The 22769-nt window shown below is 37.3% G+C and overlaps 3 protein-coding genes across 4 annotated transcripts; 1 reads left to right on the top strand and 2 right to left on the bottom strand.

The window, feature by feature from the left end:
• Positions 1-363: 363 nt before the first annotated feature.
• Positions 364-4973, bottom strand: LOC119997053. The gene is made up of 5 exons (XM_038843825.1): positions 4679-4973; positions 4265-4342; positions 2572-2653; positions 1173-1315; positions 364-745 (listed from the first exon to the last, which is right to left on the bottom strand). Exons 1-5 carry the CDS (start codon positions 4946-4948, stop codon positions 542-544), a joined length of 777 nt encoding a protein of 258 aa, XP_038699753.1. The 5' UTR covers positions 4949-4973; the 3' UTR covers positions 364-541.
• On the top strand, positions 4898-7250 carry LOC119997052 (pentatricopeptide repeat-containing protein At1g77360, mitochondrial-like). Of its 2 annotated transcripts, none has more exons than XM_038843823.1 (2): positions 4898-5233; positions 5414-7250. In XM_038843823.1, the coding sequence occupies exon 2, from the start codon at positions 5577-5579 to the stop codon at positions 7059-7061; it is 1485 nt and encodes a 494-aa protein (XP_038699751.1). In that variant the 5' UTR covers positions 4898-5233; positions 5414-5576; the 3' UTR covers positions 7062-7250. The 2 variants fall into 2 exon arrangements, with proteins under 2 accessions (XP_038699751.1, XP_038699752.1); XM_038843824.1 differs by having other exon boundaries at positions 5109-5233; positions 5440-7250.
• Positions 7251-10803: 3553 nt separating this feature from the next.
• On the bottom strand, positions 10804-16886 carry LOC119997051 (rop guanine nucleotide exchange factor 14-like). Its single transcript, XM_038843822.1, has 8 exons — positions 16747-16886; positions 15801-15948; positions 13102-13491; positions 12857-13011; positions 12691-12765; positions 12340-12597; positions 11538-11885; positions 10804-11408 (listed from the first exon to the last, which is right to left on the bottom strand). Exons 2-8 carry the CDS (start codon positions 15874-15876, stop codon positions 11046-11048), a joined length of 1665 nt encoding a protein of 554 aa, XP_038699750.1. The 5' UTR covers positions 15877-15948; positions 16747-16886; the 3' UTR covers positions 10804-11045.
• Between the last annotated feature and the right edge of the window lie 5883 nt (positions 16887-22769).

Genomic DNA, 22769 nt, shown 5'->3' on the forward strand with positions numbered 1-22769 from the left:
TGTCCTAGCTTGTCAGTGTGGCTCCACCTGTGCATGCTCTAGCACATGAGTGTCAAACCAAACAAGCTATTTGATTAGTGGTGGATACACTAGCTATCATGATCTAATCACTTCAAGAAGCACATTCTAAAACCACATGAATGTATAAAGTATGAAGAAGAAGGTAAAGAGCTTTTACTAAAGTGCACTCGCAGATTCATATTTCATTGCAAAATATACAGGCCATGAACATAAAACCAGTATGCTTCAATATCTTTAGACATATGTGCATATACATAGACATTAGTGAAGACGTAGTTAATAGGATTAAAAACGGGTAGATGAAGCGGAAGAGTGCATCATTTTACATAGAAATGAACGGCGAAAACAAATACACATAGTGGATTCCTATTGATTTACTCATAAACTCATGTAGCCGATCCCAAACACTTAGGATAAAGACTCGGATGATGATAATGATATGAGCATATATATCAGATTATTTGGTTCTTTCAATCCATAAACTAATATAAGAACTGAACTATATACAAAAGGAATTCATTTAGTCAGTGAGCTTTGAAAGTAGAAAGAGGCAACCAGAGCAAAATAGTACGGAAGCGGAGAAACAAAGTAAATCCAAGGGAGAGTGAATGACTGCTTTCTTACACTTTTCAAAGAAACCAATAAGCAGCAGCATTACTACAACATGGCCAACTTTTGTTTTCAGCTCATTGACAGATTTGATTTCCAACCATTGAGGTCGTTCCTGCAGATAGAACGAAATGATTAAACATATATAGTTATCAGTCAGTTAAAACATGGTTACTATAAAGGGCTAATTAAGAGAGACTTAAAACTTTCAGTTTCAGACAAAGGTCATTAACTCATCAAACAAATACCGGAACCTAGATTCATCATGGAAAGACTTCCTTCCCCATGCAATATAAGAATTAAAATATAAAGTTTATATAAACACCTGTTACAAGAAAAAATGTAGAAGATCCTCTTACCTCAATTCATACATCAATAGAAAGAAACGATGCAAGATTAAAATTCAAAAGTATTCTACTTTGATGTTCTCAGTTGCTATTTAATGGAACAATAGCATTTTCCAGAAGTGAACAAAGATTTTACCGTATAAGAAACTTGAGATTATGGATACAGTATAAGGATTGCTGAAACAAGGAGCCTACCTTGAGAGTGAATAAGCCAAAAAGATTTGACCCCTGTGGAACTCCTTTGCCTGACTGTGAATGGGCAGGACCGAGATTGCTAACAAAAAGTTCATAAAGTCCCATTCCGAAGACCAGCATCACAGTTCCCAAGAGATAGACATCTAAAAAATGAAAAGATCATAATTAATGACTTCATAGGAATATTATTGATGAGAACAAGAAGGTATGCCCATTGAGGGAAGTCCATATAAAATTTACCAGTTTTGCCAATGCATAACTACCATAAATAAATGCCTTCATTTTTTTAATTGTTGAAAAAAAAATTCAACAAAAAACAGAAATAGTGGAGCGACGGGACAAGATATATGCAAGAGAAAGCACCACCAAGGAAAAAAAAATTGAACATAAAAGACATGGGGATTGTGAATAGCTGGCCACCCAAACTAGAGGTCTTTTCCACTTTGCCTAATAGGCTTCACCATATACCCAATGTGGAATTGGGATCTCATAAAAACCGTAACCCAAATTCTCAAATTTCTAGCAAAAGCCAATCTAACCTCAATCCAATATCTTTCCACAGGCCATTGCAAGGGGGGGGGGGGGGTGTATTCATAGCATTTGAAACCACTGACCAAAAACTAGTGAGCTACTTTCGGCTTTGTCACCCTAGAAATTCTTACCTTTTTGCCTCTGAGAGGTGTCTGGTAAAGATAATTCCAAGTCATCTGTATAGTATGCATTATTGGGCCATTCACCATATATCCAAATATGGGGTAGGGCTCATGTAGTTGTTGTCCTCCAAAGTTTGATAGACTCTTACCTTTAGGCTTGTATTAGTCCTTGATTCAGTAGATACAATTACATTCTCACACTAACAGTGTCCGGCCTTCGGAAATTGATGATGGTCCTTGAAGTTCAACTTTAGATATGATCTAAATTAGTGAATGTACCTCATTCAGGGCACACCTTTGTCCTTACAACATATGACCTTGTTCAAATCTTATATTCTCTTCAGATAAAAAATTGTCGGAGACCTTACAGTTTTTTCATGTTCCAAATAAAGAAAGAACAAGGAAAAATGTGTATTAACTTAAAAAAAGTTGCAATAAAATATTTTTTTAAAAAAATTGAGGGAATGAAAATTGGCTAAGTTTATAGCATGAACTGATTCGGTCGTAAAGATTATAATGTTGATAGGTAAGAAAAATATTCTTAAGCAGGGTTCTAGCTGGACTCGAACAACTGAACTCTTTATCTTTTTTTAGCACAGGACAAAATCCAAGTAGCCAAATAAAGGGGGGGAAAGGTTAACCGTGATACTGGTTAACTTGAATCATAAAGCTATAACAAGCAGAGAAAAAAGAAGAAGAAGAAGAAAGGAGGATGAGGACTATCGAAAATGATTCACAACACTAACCTATGGCCTCTACCAGCAATATAATCACTTTGCTATTATTAACAAAGTACTCAGTGAAAGATGCCACAACATAGGTGCAACCCTGCAACATCACATTTAGCTCATATTAACCGATATACATTATCCAGGAAGGACTAGATGACTCAGAAGAAATGCCTCATGCAAATATAATTATAGTCAGATAGAAAGCATTCCGACGTCCAAAAATAAAACATCTAAGTTACTAGACTAGCTACAGTAAAAAATCATTTTAAGATAATAACAAGAAGTTTGGGAAGAAAAATGTATGCGGCCACCACTAAGATTACTATTTGAGCAGATACCACAACAAAGTTCTGATTCGAAATACCTCCTCATCTCTCGGTAAACATACTGATGCCATGTTCAGTTTTGGAAGCCATGCATAGATATAGAATATAAATATTAGAAATTTCAAGAACACATTATACAATTGTATTATCTTGTGCTGCCAAAACAAAGAGAGCGTTCTGTGAAAATATGCACTTTAGCATACAGACTTCACATCAAAATATGCACTTCAGCATTTGCAATTTACATCAATAGCCAAAATCGAGAACTAAGTCTGCATGAGATTCGTAGCCTCAAGACAAAAGAATTCAAGATTAAAGAATACCTTTTCTTTTCTTTCCTCTTTTGGCAGCCAGCCCAGGGATGAGAGGAGGTTAACTCATGCCCAAAGGACTACCATAGTACCCTCTACAACCGCAAGATTTCTCATTCAATGTTTTATAATCTTTGATTGCATCAAGATATCATTTTGATGCAGGTTTTTTGGATGAGAACAAACTGAAAAATTAATGAAAATACCTTTTTTCTTTGGACTTAAATTGTACAGACTATAAGAATGGTATTGGTTTGATGACTCGATGGAAACATACTCCTTTGGGAAAGGAGCAACTTCCTTTTAGATAAATTTGGTAAGCGCAAGTCTCCATGAAGGTGGCTTTCTTTTCTGGAAGGTGACAGCTTAACCATTGACAATAATAGGCTTCAACTTGGCTAATTTTTGTTTTCTTCGTAAAGGGAAAGAAGAAATGCTTCTCTCCCTATCTTTTTGGAATACTGAACATCGTAATGTTGATGAAAATCTTCTTTGATGTAATTGAGCAAGCATAGTGTAGATAAGTTACTGGGATTGTAAATCTGGGGCACTGTCCTTAGTTCCTTTTCAATAAAATTATTTTATTTTGCTACTAAACAATGAGAACATAGAAACTACATTAAAATTGTCTTAATCTTTACAAAATCTACATTCTGATTCAGACAAGAAACTAGTTAAATTTATGGAAACTGGAGGCTGAGACTTTGGAGTAATAATGAAAGGTTCACGCTCCCCTGCTTCTCAAAACTACTGAAAGGCATATTGCCTGTGCAATTCGCGTACGTATATACATCTACCTTCTGGCAAGGATTCTGTCCCATTTTAATTTAAATTTGGAATGCAAATTGGACAAGCAATCAAAATTTCAGTATAGATTTCCTCTCTTTTCATTCCGTATAATTTAAGCTAATATATATCAGTTTCAATTGTATAGTCAATCAATTCCGACAAAGCCTATTCCGTCACTTAAAAAATACAACCATACTTGTTACCACTTACCAGGAAAAAAGAAGTTATTTAGAACCAGAAACAAATCAATTCTATGCCATTTAGAGCTTAAACAAAGCGTACCTTTACAAAACACAGAAATGATCCAACCAGGGAGCCAAAAACTGCCAGAATCGTCAAGAAGCGGCACCGATAAATAACCTACACAGAATCCAAAATAATCTAAGAGAGGTACAAAAAGATCACAACAGCCAATTTATCAAGTGTACTAAACAAAAAAATCACAATGGCTACGTTAAGCGAAGCAAGAACAAAATAAATAGAGATTCGAATCTTCTCTCTTCATCACATTATAGCTTTTTATATGGCAAAAAGTAAATTATGGATTCAACAATTTAATACATCCCCTTTGAAGTCCACGCAGCTAAAACACGAGTTATGATCTTTTACCACCGAAATAGAAAGAACAAATATACTCATGGATATAAGTAATCATAAAGGCTACAGTTAACGGTCCCTTATACGAAAGATTATCACCTTCTCAATGCCTTCCTCTAAAGCTTCTAACTTTTCTGTTTTGGATTCGATTTCCGGACAAGTAGAGGATGTCTCGACTGGAGCAGCAAGTAAGAGGTGATGAACTGAGCCCCTGGCTATGGACACTCGAGAACTGCCTCCAAATGGGCTAAACTCAAAGACCCGTTTCAGATTTCGACCCAAGTGGCGAGTTTCAACAAACACAGCTGTGTTTCTTGGCGTCGGTGTTGTTCTAACGGGTCTTGCGAAGAAGGATCGAGACAGTTCCATGGCGAAAGGGAGGAGGATGTTGGCATGAAGAGACTGTCAACTGAGTTGAGGATTACTTGAGTCAGTGACTCGGTCGCGGTCAAGCTAAACAGGGAAACCAAATATTGAAGATATTTTATTAATAAAGGAAAATTCAGTATGCCCGAAACAGTAAATTCAATCGGTTCTTCTTCTGGGCCTGTTTTAATTCATGGCCCATATCGGGAAACTCAGTTCAGCGACTCCGAAGAGGCGACGATCATCGATTAGAGAAGGAACTCACTCTGAACTCTGAAGCGTTCAAAGGTTTTTCCTTTATGACTTTCTTCATATATTACATACATGTAAATGCATATATACACATTTATTCATTAACTGAAAGTTTTTATTTTTTTACGAAGTTTTGTTTCAATTCGGTTTATATGAATAATGTTTTATGATTTCTCATCTTTATACATATGTAATTCAATGGGGTTTTCTTTTTAGGGATTCAATTTTGTGCTCATTGTCAGAATTGGAGATCTCAAACGAGTTTGTGTTGGGAGTGGATTCATATATATGTGTACGTATATCGCGTTGGATATCTAAGTGTTCCACTTATTTTTGGTATTCATTCATCATCGATTCAGGGGTTTTGATTTTTCCTCCTATGGATGAAAACCCTAGTACTAGACTTCAATACCCTTCCAGAATCATCTCCTCGACCAACCATAGTCATCCAAAATCCCCTCAAAAGCCATCATTGAAGCAGCAGCCCCAGAACTTTCCCTCACACCTTGATGCACCTGATGTGTCTCCCTCTGTTCGAGGTCTCTGTGAAATTTTGATCCGGGCCTCCCCACATGATATTGAATCTGCTCTTTCTTCATCTGGGATTGCCCCTACCCAGGACATCGTCAATGAGGTCCTCAGGTTCTCCTACAACTACCCTTCATCTGCCGTGAAGTTCTTCCGGTGGGTTGGCCTCTCTCTCAAGCACTCTGCACTTTCCTGGAACCTTGTTGTTGATTTGCTTGGAAAGAATGGCCTATTTGAGCCAATGTGGGACGCCATTCGCTCCATGAAGCAAGAAGGAGTACTCTCCTTGGCCACCTTTGTCTCTGTTTTTGGGACCTATTGTGTTTCTAATAGATTTGATGAGGCTATAATGAGCTTTGAGGTCATGGAGAAGTACGGTGTGCAGCAGGATGTTGTCGCAGTGAATTCTCTGTTGAGCGCAATTTGTCGTGAGAAGAATCAGACTTCCAAAGCTTTGGAGTGGTTGGAAAGGATTAAGTCAAAGATCCCACCCAATGGCGACACCTATGCCATCTTGTTAGAAGGATGGGAGAGGGACGGTAACGTGGCGAAAGCTATGACCACATTCGGTGAGATGGTAGTTCACATCGGGTGGAGCCCAGAGAACATGTCTGCCTATGATACATTCTTGACGACACTTGTTCGTGGACACCAATGTCCAGACGCGGTGAAGTTTCTCAAATTGATGAAGGGGAATAATTGCTTGCCAGGTTTGAAATTCTTCTCTAATGCTCTTGATATCCTTATTAAGCAAAACGATTCCTCCCATGCAATTCTGTTGTGGGATATCATGGTGGGAAGTGGATTAGTTCCCAATTTGATAATGTACAATGCGATGATTGGCTTGCTTTGTGACAACAATGAGATTCATGATGCGATTCGGTTGCTTGACGATATGGTGTTTCATGGAGCTTTCCCTGATTCTTTGACGTATAATATGATTTTCCAATGTCTAATAAAGGACAAAAAGGTCCGTGAGGTGGGCAAGTTCTTCGTCGAGATGATCAAGAATGAATGGCCTCCGACCCCTTCTAATTTCAGTGCAGCCATCGCAATGTTGTTCGATGGTGATGACCCTGAAATGGCGTTTGAAATATGGAATTACATGGTCGAGAATCAGGTATCATCTCTTGATGACAGTGCGAATGCTTTGCTCATTGGATTGCGTGATTTGGATAGGTTGTCAGAGGTGAGGAGGGTTGCAGATGATATGCTCCTTAGACGAATAAATATATATGAATCAACAATGGAAAAGTTGAAGAATGCTTTTTATAAATGCGGCCGAAGTGGAAGGGATAAATATGATAGACTTTCAAGGAGATGGAAACATTCCTAAATGTCATTGTCTAAAGTTCCTTTTTTTTTTTCCTTTCTAAGTTTGATTTTAGTGATGTTTAACAAGATTTTGGACACCTGGCTGTCATTATTGAAAAAACTTTTTAAGTTAAGGCAGGTTCTACTTTTTCTTAATTGGCTGGTTTGTCCATTTGTGTATAATTAGTAATAGTTGGTACTCATTTTCCCATATGTTTTTTGTTCGTCAAGTTATTCCAGTGATATCTTTTATCATGGAAACATAGCCATAATTAATTTTATTTTGCCTTAAACAATAAATGTCTCCTCAAATCCTCTTGTTTAAAATACTTATTGCCAATATCCTGACAAATGGTTTTGTTTGCACATCCAGGCCGATTCTTCTTGGTTCGGAGGATGTAAGGTGCAACTGATTTTCTATTCAATCTTTGGACTTTCTATTATAGGACATTAGTGTCAGTAAATGAATATGCTAATGGCTTTGCTAAATTTCTTGTTGCCATTTATCATGATGGTATATCAGTTAATGTATTTGCTTATTATTTTGATTTTTTTTATTCTTTGATGTCTTTTAGAATTAAGTATCACATTTTATTTTGTTTCTAAAGATTTTTATTTTTCTTTTTTTACTTCTCCAATATTTTAATACCATCCAACGGCGTCTTTCCTTTTCTTTGACTGTCATGTCAAGTTCTCTTTTCTTTGTAAGTTCTACTTGGATGTGTAGTAGTCTGTTCTTCGTCATTATTGCTGGGTGATGGCTATAGTCTCATTCTGTCCGATATTTCATATGTTAAAGATTGTTGTGAAGGATATAGACTCTCTTAGTAGTCTTTTAACTTTGGATTGATTCAGCTTGTAAGGGTGGGAAATAGTTCATGATGTGATGATACTCATTCGGAGCTTTACCAGAATTTCAGCTTTATTTTTGGCACACATTTTTGAAGACGGCAATAAAGTAAATGTACCTGGTGTTGCTCATTTGAGTTTTTTCGGGTAAATCCACATGTCCGTCTATATGTTTGTTGATTTTGCTTCAGGGAACAACATGCTCTTACAACAAAGTGACTGGAAAGTTTTGGGGTCTATGTGGCTATCAAATAAGCCAGGTTTATTGCATAATAACTATGAGCAATTTTAAGAGCTGAAAAAGATAAATAACGATTGAGCAATGGGTCCCAGATAGTTCTATTATACTTTTTTGGAGAACTTGTTTGATGGTGGTGTCAAGCTGACTGATATCGTGAAACTGCTTTAGAAATCTATTTGCATTGTTGATTTGAAAATATTCTCAGTCCATGCTTTATGGGTTTCTCCTAGAAGTGTTGAATAAAGTGCTGCGCTTGATTTTGGAAATAGTTTTGTTGAGTACACTGCATAAGTTTTTGTTGAAGATTCTGAATGAAGTCATCTTGGTATGGTGCCTGTTCAAGTTATATTTAGTTTAAAGTGTTTCTTTTTGGTCATATGCAAATATTGGAGTAATTTTTTGCTGTATGTTTATTCCAATTGTGTGCTAGGTATTATATATTATAGACTCTTGGAAGATTTGTTGATGATAATGTGAATATCAGTTATACAGAGAATTATTTTAGTTAGGTCTGGATCAGTTCAGTTGTTTGGTGCAATTGTTTCCCCTGCTATTCTTATGCCAACTCCTTGTATTTGAGATTCTTTTGTTTTTTTTTTGGAGTTGAGAGTGGCTACTGGTGGGGTTGATTATATGGGATTTCAGATTAATGTTTTCAATTGATAGAATCATATTTTGTGATAGCAATGCTACTTGATTGGGATTCTTGAGGTACCTTCTATAGTTCTATGTTTCAATGTTTTGTCCTGTCTTTGGCTGAATTCAGAAGAGTGAGTTGGTTCAAAACACTAGCTTGGATATGGAGGTGTTTGCAATTAAGTGGTTTGTACCCCTTGTTTTTTTTTTGGATTGTCTCCAGGCTCGTTTAATATGATAATGACTGGGGGATCCAATTACTTTTGTTTGAGTAGGGGTCTTGGATGAGACAGTATTGCCTCTCAATGGGGATTGGTGATGATGGTTTGCGTGTCTTTGACTTCACTGCTTTTTTGTTAACAGTTTTTTTTATTTTACTTCACATGTTGGTATACTGTATTTTTTGGAGAAGCTAAGGGATGGAATTCTTACGGAATGGTGTAGCACTTGGTGATCATAAGAAAAGACTTGGTGCATCACAAGGTTAGTCTGTTCTAGTGGACCACTTATGGTTCTGTGATTTTAGAGGTTTTGTGTAAAGCAACTTGGTGTGTACAGAAAGGTGGAGGAGAAATATGTTGGTGGTGCCTGGTGTTTTCATCATTATCAGGCACTCTGCTCACTGCTGAGATGCAGTGGATTGAGTCTGATTATATAGTTTGTCTTCAGCTTCCCTCTGTATGCTGCAAGAAGTTATACAGAGCATCTGCTAAGTAGCTTTTGAATTTTCTCTTATTGTTATTAGTTGTACCTTGAGATCAGCAACAGAACGAGATTTAGTCTTCTAGTTATTGTGCAGTACTGTTTTTGATGACAAATAAGTACAGTTATTGGTTTACTGGTTTGTCATCTTTCAATGGTGTAATATTGGTTGTTTGATGAATTTGTAAAGGAGAAATGGCGATTGGACTAGACTTCCCGGCTTCTATAGTTTGAAGTGTCCAGGTTTTTCTGAAGTTTGTGGGTAGAGTACTGAGAAAACTAGTCGAAGTTTCAAGATTGTCCAGGTTTTTCTGAAGTTTTTGTCTCCAGTATTGATGTTTAAGGCTTGATGTTTCTTTAAATAAAAAGTTTACTACTAAGTTCTCCCATGATCACTAAACAGGAAAAGGCCAACCCCTGTTTTTCTGCTGGCTTTTGGGTATTCAGCAATGCAAGTTTGGTATATTTTCATGGTAAGAGATAAAAATAAAGTGGGCTGGGATTCCTTAATAGGGTTAGGCATATACGTATAGTCTTATATAGACACAAGACACATGCTTTGGAGCTAGGAAAAGAAGATACTTAACCTCTCTTGACTCCAACTCCACCGCATAAAAATTGCAGACAACCCAGAAATCCAAAGGAAAAAAGGAATTAATGTTGCTGATCTCCGGTGGGTGCCAATCACCAGCAGTCTCTCCCAATGCCAAAGAAGCTGATATCGCATCGTCAACGGCCTACCCACTTTTTGATCTGGTGTGCAGCGGTGATCTGTGCAATCCTCGCGGTGGCAGTGATTATCGTGGGCATTGCAGTCTTCATAGGGTACCTGGTAGTTCACCCGAGAATACCATACATAAGCGTCACTGATGGTCATCTGAATGCATTCCAGTTTGACTATGCCGGTTTGCTTGAAACACAAGTAACGGTTGTTATTAGAGCAGAGAACGATAACCGGAAAGCTCACGCGACGTTTTCAGACGTGGGTTTCACTCTGGTTTTTGATGGGATTGACATAGCGAGGCTGGCTGCTGAAGCGTTTGATGTGAGGAAGAACAGCTCCATTGATCTCCCTTACGTTGCGACGTCTCTGCCAATACCTCTGGATCCTGAACAGATGGAGTATGCGAGCATTTCACTGAAGGAAGACCGAGTGACGTTCGAGCTGAGAGGGAGTGCAAGGGCTCAATGGAGAGTGGGGGTTCTTGGGTCTGTTAGGTTTTGGTGTCATTTGAATTGCAATCTCCGTTTTCATCCTTCGAATGGTACCTATATACGCTCCCGCTGCAGTTCCAAGGCCAAATGAACTATCAAATATGAATCATCCCTCCCTCCTTTCTTTCTTTCTTTCTTGTCTTTCTTTTGATCAGGTTCTGCTCTTTTCTTTTTCTTCTTTTTTTTGAATTTAGTCTTCTGAGGATTTGTTGCTGTCTCATATGCTTTTGGGTTTTGGCTTCTCTTTGTGATTCTAATTCATAATAAGAGATGCAGTCAACTTCCTTCATCTCTTATATATATATATATAAGCAAATGATTGTATGACTTAGACAAAATCTAGCAGGAACCACCTGTTCTATATTAAGGTGAATTACAAGCTTCTTTACCAATGCACCATACCCGCCTTCCACTCGGTGTTGAAGTCACTGACCTTGCACTAGCTGGTGTGTGCGAGAATTCCGAATCTAAGTTACTGTTTTCATCAGAATCACTTTGCCTTACATATTTTCCGTCGGCCACCTGGTTCATCTGATTGATGAGTGAGTGCCGGATATGGGAACTAACCATATTTCCTATTGCTCCATTAAAGCAACATGTTGCTGCTGGTGAAGTGGGATTGCTTAGAGCATCTTCTTGCGCGATATCTTTGATCCTCGAAAGTATGCCGAAAGCCAAGTTCCCCAGAACCCGGGAATAAGCTTCAAGTATTGCATGCCCTACATCCTTCAGACCAGAAAATAAACAATCCAAATTATTCCACATACAAATTCTATGGATAGCATTAGTAGAAGATGATGAATGCCAAGGCTATGGATTGTGTAAGCAATATGGGAATTTTTATTTCAAACTAACCTTTCCATATTGGACTTTGGTAGCATTCAGGAATGTTTGTGGATGGTTTGGATATCTTGCCTTTAGCTGTTGCAGAAGAGCTTCTGATCGGTCCAATAGTAATTGCATCTTATCATGATCCGACATTGGATCCTTAACAAACGACCACGATGTTCGAACTGGGGATTTACCATTAACTTGTTCTGTAATCCTCTCCCTCCATGTAAGTACAGCAGCTTCCAACCTGTTGATGGCTTCAAGGGCACGGTTTTCAGATGCGAAATTGAGATAACGATGCATCTTCTCAGCTGAGAATGGTTGTTCTGTCAGGGCCTTGTACAGTTTCTCATCCAAACTTGCCTTTCCTGACTGTATGTATGATTGTATGTACAACAAAGTAAGAGATGGTCAGTTTGAAATCAAATCCTTAAATCCAAATTCATATTTTAGATTAACTTGGTGTTTCTGAAACATTCAACCCTGCCTTGGAAGGCTACAACTTAAGCTAAAGAGTAATCTTATGCAGACTCCTTATCAGCTAGGATCCAACTTCAGGATTGCCTGAAACTATCGTTGTCTGCTACTTCTTAATTCAAATAACTAGAAGAGTATTTTCCGGCGTAAAACTTGCCAAATTCAATCAAATACAGGTTAAGCAGAAATATATGCGCTTAATCTGAATTCTGAACTAAAAGTCGGGAGCTTTCATGACTTTGAACATGTGAATTAAGGATGCACAGATTGAATTTGTATGTGTGTAGAAACCCATCTCATAAAAGGTTTGTAGAGGTGAGCTGATCATGGGAATAGTATTAGTGCATACCTTCGGAAGTGCATCTCTGATAATTGCTGGGACAGGCATCTCAAGAAGAACATTTTCGTTAATGGCTTTAGCAGCCTTGAATATTTGATGAACCACTTTACTCTGGGAGAGCAATTTTGTTCTTTCATAGTCTGAGAGCCCAGTTGTCGGTACCTGTGGCATCGGAAGCCACCACCTCTTACTCTGCCCTCTACTCTTGTTCCTGCTGCCTAGTTCTGTGTACCAGAACTCAGTATTCACCATTTTATCCAGTGTTTCCTGTTAAAATTAGGATTCTCAGTTATGTTGGCAATAAATTGAGGGAGAAAAAATGGTTTTCTGAGAGTAGTAAGGAGTGAAAAGATGACCTACAATAAGCATGGAGTCCAATTTTTTCAGTGCTGGAAGATTCATTTGGACGTCTGCACGAGCTTTTGGTGTCATTATCTGCTCCAAAAGTAATCAAATTCAAATGTCAAGAAATGTAGAGTGCAATTTTAATGTTCTGAAATCTGAATAACAAATAATGAGGAAGTACCTCCAAGATCCGGCCATTAGCACCATTTTGCTTAGCAGGAACCAACTCAATCATATGGTTTGTAGGAGAGAGCAACCAGTCCATTTCCCTTTTCCATTTCTTCTTCATTTCTTGAGACAAAGGCTCTAGTTTCCACAACTCACCAAAAACCGAAGCTGCAAATCAATTCGCCAAGCGTTAATGCACTGGACAATGATATCGAAAGAGCAGAAAGTCAGAAATTTCAAAGCAGAAACTATCAATACCTGCAAGATTTGTTATGGCATTGGACAATGCTAATGCAGTGGAGAGACCCTTACTTCCCCCGGTTATATCTTCACCAAGTAAAAGCTTGGCAAAATTTTCTTTCATTGTCTCAGCATCTGAAAATTGAATGGCGCGAGCGGGTTTCTCTTTAACATAAAAATGTTGGGGGCTCTCTGATACATCCCATTCATCCAAACCCTGGTCATCCCTCTTCATTGTCAACCATTTAGAAGAAAATGACCCAAAAGCATCTTTACTAGAAGAAGAACTTGAGTAGTCTTCGTCCAGAGAATCACTTGCAAACCCTTGTCCTCTGCTTGTTCCACTTTCATTCTCATAAGATTGGTTGCTAAGAATGCAGCTCTCAAGGCCGTTATAGGTCGTTATCCCTGAAGCATTCAATCATGACTTATAGATAAGCATAGATCAAAGGAGAAACACTAATGATGTTTGTTTAATCCAAGCACAAAAAGCCTACAGAGATTCGACAAGTTCAACAGGGAGTACACAAAACAAGACCTGGAAGTGAAGTTATACTATCATCCCACTCCATATGCATATATATATATACGAACTATGGGTTTACGATTCTGTTACAAATCATGCAGCAATATACAAAACCAGATGCATGTATTGTCCATCATTTATCCCAAAAGATAAAAGTAAAATAAACCAACCCAAATCATAAGTCAGGCGGCGCCCAGTTAGATTTGTGTACAAGGTATTATTTGATTAACAAAGTATCAAAACAGTAAGAAAATTGGGATAGATAAATATGGCCAGAACAAGCCATCAAAGATCTGCATGAAGCTCTCACTAATAGTTAAGAGTACGACCCATTGATCAGACTCTTCCATAATATCAGAATTGTACAGCAAAAGTACAATGGATTTGGGAACATAAAGGTCTATTTTCAGCCTTTCATTTTGCCATCTCATTATCTACTGCTTACTCTTGTGGTTTACACATGCAGAGATAGAAGTCATCTGTCAAATTTTTCCATATTGTATAAAAGTCAGGTGTAATTAAAGCACATGCTACTTGTAAACTCTTCAAACTCCTCATTTCCATTTTCGGTGGATCAAAAATCAGTTGATTATGGTGATAAATTATTCAACAACTTCAGATAGATTCAAATCAAAAGGTTACGCATATCGGTTTATTCATCAACCACCATTTTTTTAGTTGGCGCAAATCCAGATTTAGTGAATAATGAAGTAAAAAAGACTAAGAGAGTCGATACCCACATGAGAAATTTACCTTTATTGACGAGTTAGCAAGACACTAAAATAATTGTGACATTTTTGGCATACACACAACAGGAAAAGCATCTCAGTTTCTCAAGAATTACTCAAAATAGAGCCAAAAACTGAAAACAGTAGCTTCTTAGTGGTTAAAGAATGGACCACAGCATGAAAGGAAATTTCACAGAAACTTCAAAATCAAAATCAAAATAGGCATCCCCAAAAAATTATTTAGAGGAAAAAAAAAAACCAGAAACAAAGGGCCCATATAAGGGAATCATGTAGAGAAAGCAGATCCAAAGATGTAGACTAAAAAAGTCATCCTGACAAAAATCATTAGTGTGCCCACCCATATGCTTCATGTGCTTCATTGTCTCATTTAGTTTGATATAAATAAAGCAGTACTACAACCAAGTGGCAAGAAACGTGCAATTTTTGTGGTATTTCTCTATAACCCATATAAACTGTGGTTGTGTCTATCACATTTATCTCTGACATCTATATTTTACTTTCCACACTAAAACCTAGATTGGCCCACCAATTTTGACATCTCTACAAATAGTTTAAAAAGACTCATATGCCCATGTGGCTTGCACATTTTCAGATACAATGAGCCTCTAGCTGGGTCCCATTTGGAATATACCATGACTAGTATTCTCTTCAGCCTTGTACACCTACATACATACTTCAAATCTCTGATTCTTTATGACGTGCTATCTTCCCAACTAATTTTACTAATCAGAAAGAGTTTGAAACCTTTTTCAATCAAGAGGTGATAAATATCTCAGGAAGTTTAATTTAGGCATTGGGAGTTATCATTCATCTCAATGAAATTCAAAAACTAAAGCACCAATTAACTTCTTTTAATGCTGTTTAATTTAATACAAACTGGTGAAGGAAGTATATGTATAAGTATATGCATAAGTATGGTAACTGAAATAATAATGGTCGAATACAAAAAGTATGGTGGGTCTTCTAAATCCAATGGACAAGAACATCCATGCTCTTAAAGGCACCATATATGTCATGGTGATCATAATTAAATACAGGCACCATTGGTGCATGACAATGGCTGCCCTTACCGACTGTGGGGTCTCCCACGACGCAGCCATTGTGTGTGCATGACATTGAGCCTTTCTTATCTCTTCACATCAGACCCTGGCTCTTCATCTTACGTAACAATTAAGTCAATACCAAAGCACTCTAAAGAGAAGAAAAGGCCAAAGAATGGATTGCAAATCTAATAGACTAAATCAACTTAAATTTGCTAACTAACTTATTTAACAAAATGTGAACCATGTTCTTTTATAGATCTGGTCTGAGTCACAATGTCAAGTGACAAGATGTATCATTTTCTTATTGTAAATTCATGTGGTAGGTGTTGTACAGCAAACAACATGGAAAAAAAGAGGAAAATTTGGTCATAATTAAAAGTAGTAGAGATGTTTCCTTACTCTCTTGTTCATCCCAGTCAAAGCTGCATCCTCTGTCCCTGGTGCAACAAGCGAGTCTTCTTCTCATCATCATCATCCCTTTGAGCTGTTTTCCTTTCAGTCTTTCTCCGATAGAAAAAGAACCAAACTTGTTTTTTGTGGCTGGACTCTAAAGAAGAAAAAATGAAACACTTTTTTACAACAATAAAGATGATCCAGCAGACAACCCAAAAGGCAGTAAAAATCGTTAAAGATGCGTACCTGTGAGTAGTAAGTAGCAAGGAATGCTTTGAACTTAAAAACTTCATTTTTGGTAAAGAAATGTAATAATTGCAAAAGTAAAAACAGAATGTTTTAGCTAGAAATAAGTGATAGAAATATTATTGGTATTCCAAGAAAAGTTAACGTGGGCATTAGCTAGAGTCAAAGCATCGATACACAGAGTCACCTCCTGCATATAAATGATTCTTTAACAGGGTAATCTACTTATTTTACTATAATTGTGTAAGTTTCATTATATATTTTGGGCCTTTAAAGATAAAAAAAATTAAACAAAGAACGTAGTGAGCAATTACTTGAAAATTAAATGTGATCTTTACAGATAAAGACCAAAACTTTAAGACAAATAGAGTGATGATGATAGTGTGAGCCTTTTGTATTCGCAGTCAAAAAGTTCTGAGAAAACAAAAGGGCAATTTTGAGGCTCAGTCAGATTATTAAACGCTTTCACCAGCTATGGTAAAACACAGCAAAACATCCCAAGAAAACTTAAAACACTTGGAAATCTGAAAACCCAGATAGAAAGTTATAATCAACGAGTGCTGCCTCTGGATCGAAAAAGCAAATGCAACACAAATGCGATAATGAAACTGGGGATAATGGGGTAACTTTGGATGAATTTAAGAACAGTACAAATTCCTAAAAGAAAAATGGAGGCATGAAAAAGATGGTAGAAACAGAAACAGACCTTTGCACCAAGTTTGAAGGAAACTTGGAGGAGATTGGCTGATAGATATGATTCTGCAAATGCTGGAGATATTGGCGTGTGGTGTGTGTTTATTTATTGAGACGAGGAGGGGCAGTTGGGAGGCTCCTCTTTCTTTGGATGCAAACACCAGTAGGACCCAAAAGGCCAAAACTGGGACCTACTTCCAAGTACCTAGTACTGAAGCCAAGTGGTGGGCTCCCAACAGATGTAGTTTCCCTCGTTAGGGAAGCCACCCCACCCCCACCGGCCGCGCCGAATAGTGTCAAGTTTTTAAAAATTGTAATCAAACCATTACTGGATTTTAGCCTGCCATTGATTTAAAATCATACTTTAAGTCTTGCCAAAATCGAGACCAGAGTGGTTTTAATTTCAACTCCCACGTCTGGTAAATACTTTTGTAGTCACCTCATTTGAAGGAGTTTCACCTTTTTTTAGTCCTTCTAATCTTACTACTCAACTCTAAGCATGTACTATTAAAACCCTAAAAAAATTAAAAAGAATAAAATACTTCTACTTGTTATAAAAGAAAATAAGGAAAAGAAAAAGAAACAAACCAAATCTAAAAGGTAAAGAAGAAAACCAACAGACACAATTGATATATATTTAGGTTTTGCATCCATGAGTATTGAATTGTGTATTAAATTTTGTACGATTTGGTTGGTCTTGACTGTTAAAAATTTGGAAATCATATAATATAATATAACATGGCTCCTTTGTTTAAGGCAAAAGGGATACGTCATGTCACCGAAAAGGTCGCTTAGGGAATTTAACGTTTGACAGTCCTCCCATAATGTTTTTTTTTTTTTTTTTTTTTTTTGTAAAAGAAAATTAAATAGAGTTCTCCCCATAAGTTGATGACATAGAAACCACACTCAGCAAACATGGAGAGCTATTGCCTCCATAATTTAGGGAAAGTAAAAAAAAAAAACTCAAAGAAATTGGTAATGAAACTTTCATTGCAGGCTCTATTATTCTATTGTCTGGGATCGCTAGCTCGTTAGTGCAGCCATAGGACAACCATTGCACAAGAGTATATGCAAAATACTAAATAAATAGGAAGTAGTAATTTTTTGGTTTTCTTTTTTTTCCCTGAGTAATTTAAGGGCCAGGGGAGGGGGATTTGGCTCTAAACATCGGGTTCAAAAGAGGCGCCGAGGTTTCTCTCTCTCTCTTGTCCCCATACATACCAAATATCATATCATTGCGTCATGCATCCTTTGGATACTCCTGTGTAAGGTTAGACCATCTCCAATGCTAAAATAAATATCAAGTACTTCAAAACCATTCTCTCTCTTCTCTTCTATCCTGGATGGCATAATTTAATTGGGTGATTGGGTCCCACAATATACTTTATTCATCAACACTTCATACTTTCCAACACTTCAAACTCATTTATCTATTTTATCTTTCTTTCTTTCTATGATCTCTCTCTTACTTTTCATCACCTCTATCTTCATTTTCATCACCTCTCTCTTCCTTTTCATCATCTCTCTTCACTATTCATCAACTATATCCATACTTCATATTTCAAGTGTCATTTTCCACAACAACCTATAAAACAAGTGTCATTATCAAGAAAGTGTGTTTTCAAGTGTTCATTTTCATCCATTATAGAACTCTAGCACTCTAAATTTTCCATAAAGTTCACTTTTGGACACTTGAAACCATTGGACATGCTCTTAGGAGCGGATATATGTTTGTGTGACTGTACGTGCTATGCTATCGCAGTAATTGTCGACTTTTTGGTGGTCAACTAAATGGTGCCTGCAAGAGTGCAGACTGTGGTGCAGGATGAAAGGGAAACCATTTAGCAGGTTGGGCCTCCATAAATGGGCTTTCCTGAAACCCAACCCTAAAGCAATTCCCACAGTTGTTTACATGGGCCGCCCCCGCAACTCCATTTCACAGCTACTCTCCTTCACTACCTCCAGTGGGTAGCCCAGTAGTGAATTCTTCTACAAAAAGCCCAGGCCTTGAAAGTCCACAAACAGCACGAGAGCTCGATGACAATACGAGGCTTCATTATATGTTATTTGTCTCCATGGTTAGCAAAGGCAACCTTATTGGCACCAAAATCCCATCTTCACCCTCACTGTTCCTACCCCCACCCGCTTCTATAGATGCTAATTAATAACCAAAACAGCATCTCTGAACAACGCATGTTAATTTAAGTCAAACAATACCCCCCCAACAGAATATCAGTTCGTGGCATTGTAAATTCAACATCACTACATACAAAGTAGCCACCAATTCGGAATATGTTGATAGAACAGACCAACCACGCTTACAGAAAGACATCACAATACTAAAAAAGAAACCATGTTTGACAATTTGAACCGTAAAGGGAATGTTTAAAAGCTTAAACCAAAAGAAAAAGGGAGGAAAAAGGTTATGACAATTTGAGCAAAGAACCCTGCAGAGTGCACGTTGCACAAGCATTTGGACCACTTCCCTCAAAATTGGCATCCCCCTTTAGCTAGTGACATGATTGGGAATTATTTTTTTTTAAAAAAAAAGACGACTAGAAGTCATTGCACACTAAATATTCTTTCCAAACAAAAGGACTGTGGCTTTAGAATCTTTTAAAAAAGAGGAGCCGCCCCCACTGACAGGATTAGGACATGAAGCAAGAGCGCATTAGCCATTGGAGAGAACTTCGGTGTTGACTGTCACAGTCCATGCAAAAAATCTTTTTTTTTTCACAGCTGGAAGTTCTGGTGGCAACTTGAATACTTTTGCATACAAGACATACAGAAGCATCAATTTAAATTTTAATCTGACATTAAGGAGTACATGAGAGCGTCATATCTCATATGAAGCAAATGTACTGCTCTTCAACTCTAACGAGCATTACATCAATTACAAAAACAAACGCCTGCAGAAATACAAAATCCAAGGGCCAAGGATAATCAGTCAACTCATGACAGCTTCTGAATTCAAAATCAAAATACAGCTCCATTTACAAGATTTACCTGGCCTCAACATCTCCGTGACACCTCCTCCACAAAGTTAGAATGCCCAGATGCTATACAGCTTCATCACCTCTTCCATGATAACCCATCAACTTGGTCTCGACATAAGTTCAGCGACTTTAAAGCAATACATCAAAATAACTGAGAAAGAAGCAGGCCATTAAGGAAATATTGGTCCGTCAAAACATGGAAGGCACGTAATCTTATCCTATGCACCCCGTTTTCACTTGGCTTATGAAAGAAAATAAAGATTAGTACCCTCTGTAAATTAGTGCAGCTTAGCTTAGTCATGGCTTTCACTGTGGAATCCATTTAGATTCCATTACTTTTATGAATGTTTATATTAGGAAAGTTCAATATTCTTAAATTGGTCCACAAAGTCAATATGCCATAGACATTAACATGGAGAAGGAAAGGAGCACTTACCGAATCCTCAAAGCAAGACAGCAGACCTCAAATCGATGACTGCCAAATGTTCTCCAACAGTTTTTCCTTAATCATGCCAAAGTGATTATACTCCACTTTTTATTGTTCTTGCATTTAGTAACTTTCTTTGAAAAAAAAAGCTTTTCCTATCACACATCATCATTTATTCCCTAGAAGAATTTTGAGTAAGAACTGTCATCTGTGCTTAATAGGAGCATCTCTCTGCTAGGACATCTATGTTAACGATTTTTTTCCCCTCCATTAAACGAGAAAGAGGATCTGAACCTCATCCCTAAGTCAGGATACTTTGGCTGGGCTGCTGAGGAGCTTGACCACTTGAACGAGAGTCGAGCTCCTCAACATTAAGTTTACTCCTACGTTCTTGTTACTCCTACAAATATAGAAGAAATACCTAAAGACAAATAAGGATCCAAGAAGAAAAGGAGAACTGAAAGAACCTCGGCCCTAAGTCAGGGTAGTTTGGGCTGGGCTAGTGAGGAGTTTGACCACTTGAACAAGTCGAGCTCCTCAACATTAAAGTTAACCCATTATGTTATTGTTACTCCTGGAAATATAGAATAAATAACTAGAAGCCTCAAGGATCCAAGGAGAAGTGGAGATCGGAAAGGAAAGAATGCATAGCAACAACAAATGGTGCAAACACAAACATAACCAGAAGCAGGGATAGCATAAGAGGAAAAAAAAATGTGCATAAGAGAAACCAGAGTATCAGAATCGATGTGCACTCAAAAATGTAATTGCTTAAAAAATGTAAGGAACCAAAACCCAATCATAATAAACTAGATATGCACATTGATTATAATCAGAGTCATAGTATCTTCTCAGCTACCACTAAACATAGGCGGACATCGAATCACCAGCTTCTAGGTCAATCTACTATGCATATACCGACAAATCAGGATTCTAATTACCTATAAAGATATGTGTTGGAAAATCAACCATTCGCTGGTTTATCTACCTAATTAAGTGAATCAAATATTAATTTATTTACCCTCAATGTTAATATTAGTACCATACATCGATGCTGAAATGAAATAAACCAACTTGGAATTGCAAACATCATCATTGACAGTGCATGGTTCAATGTAGTAAAAGCAACTTGGGAAAAAGAGACAAAAACTGCTAAAACAGCATTGTATCTTAAGAAAACTTGTCATCTCAATCAATAGCATTTTTTAAAAAAATCTTAAAAGTTTCCCAAAGTAATTGAACAATGTCAAAAGACTTATCTTTTTTCAATATTTGTTCTGGAATCCCAAGCAAAAATTATGATATGTTCAAAATGAGCAATGAAAGTAGCTGGAACAGAAAAAAAACAATAACAATCCCCTTATAAAGTTGATAAAAATTATGAAACATGACGCATAGCTAATCAATGTTTCTTCTTTTTAAAGCCAGACTCTCATCGAGATAGGACCCTAATCTGTACAATCAAGAAAATAAACAAATCTAAAAATAAATAGCTCAAAATTTCTTAGAATAAATCTGATTTGATTACTATCTATCTCATCTCCATAAGTAACATTTGACTGAATTTAAACAGACAAAACAAGAAGATTCATCATTTTCCTATTTAGATTAGATTAAATCTGATTCTTCCCATAGAAGCTCACACATTCTCCAAATCTACCAAAACTAGAGAGACAACTCTAAATCATCATAAAATCGGAAATCTCAAACCTGAGATCTGAACATGCTGCATACACAAACAACAATCAAGCACCGGAGATCCATGTATCATTCACCGCTCGCGGTCTCCGATTCAGTTGATGCAAGGCGGGATCCAACAAGCCATTCCAGTCTCATGTCATGAAAAACTTCGTACAACGATCCGCCTGAACTGAAACAACCGCCACCGGTCATCGGCCAATCAGGTCCCGACCTGCACCAAGCGAATTAGAGACCGCCGGCAACAACAAGCAAGCCCTCCTCACGCGCGTTTATACATGCATAAAAGAAACGCGAAGAAGAATCCTATATAAACAAACGAAAGCATTGAAGTCGGAGTTAGGTTGCAACGACTAACAAGGGTTCTTTATAGAGAGAACAGGCGAATAGGATTACGACACGTGGAGGTTTCGTCCACTACGTTTAGGGCAAGCAAATCAAATGGCGGTTTTGGTGAAACTGGTTGACGTAAAAATGACACGTCCATGCACGTGTTAGGGTTCAGCGGTTTGATTTTTTCTTTCCCAATTGGTTGATGCCACGTAATACGGCAGAAACAGAAATCAATTTATATTACTCCACAAATTTTGGAATTAGCAAGATTTAGGGGGGGATTCTTATGAAATGGAAAAACGATTAGAAAAAAATAATTTAAAACTATAATATTATATCAAATGTTTTAGTTCTCTTTTGATATTCACCTACCCTTTTCACTACAGAGGTGTTAGACGTCCGAACAACTGAGATCCCAATAATCCCAATTTATATGGACAACATTTAAAGTGTATGTAGAACCCATTACATACACTTTAATTTTGATCCATACACCTCAACAATTGAGATACAAGTATTTTTTTTCGTTTTCACTACCAAAAAAAGAAAGAATATGATGCATGCACATATACATGCATGTGT

The sequence above is a fragment of the Tripterygium wilfordii genome, chromosome 4 (assembly GCF_013401445.1).
Source record: "Tripterygium wilfordii isolate XIE 37 chromosome 4, ASM1340144v1, whole genome shotgun sequence".
In the NCBI taxonomy this organism is placed as follows: domain Eukaryota; kingdom Viridiplantae; phylum Streptophyta; class Magnoliopsida; order Celastrales; family Celastraceae; genus Tripterygium; species Tripterygium wilfordii.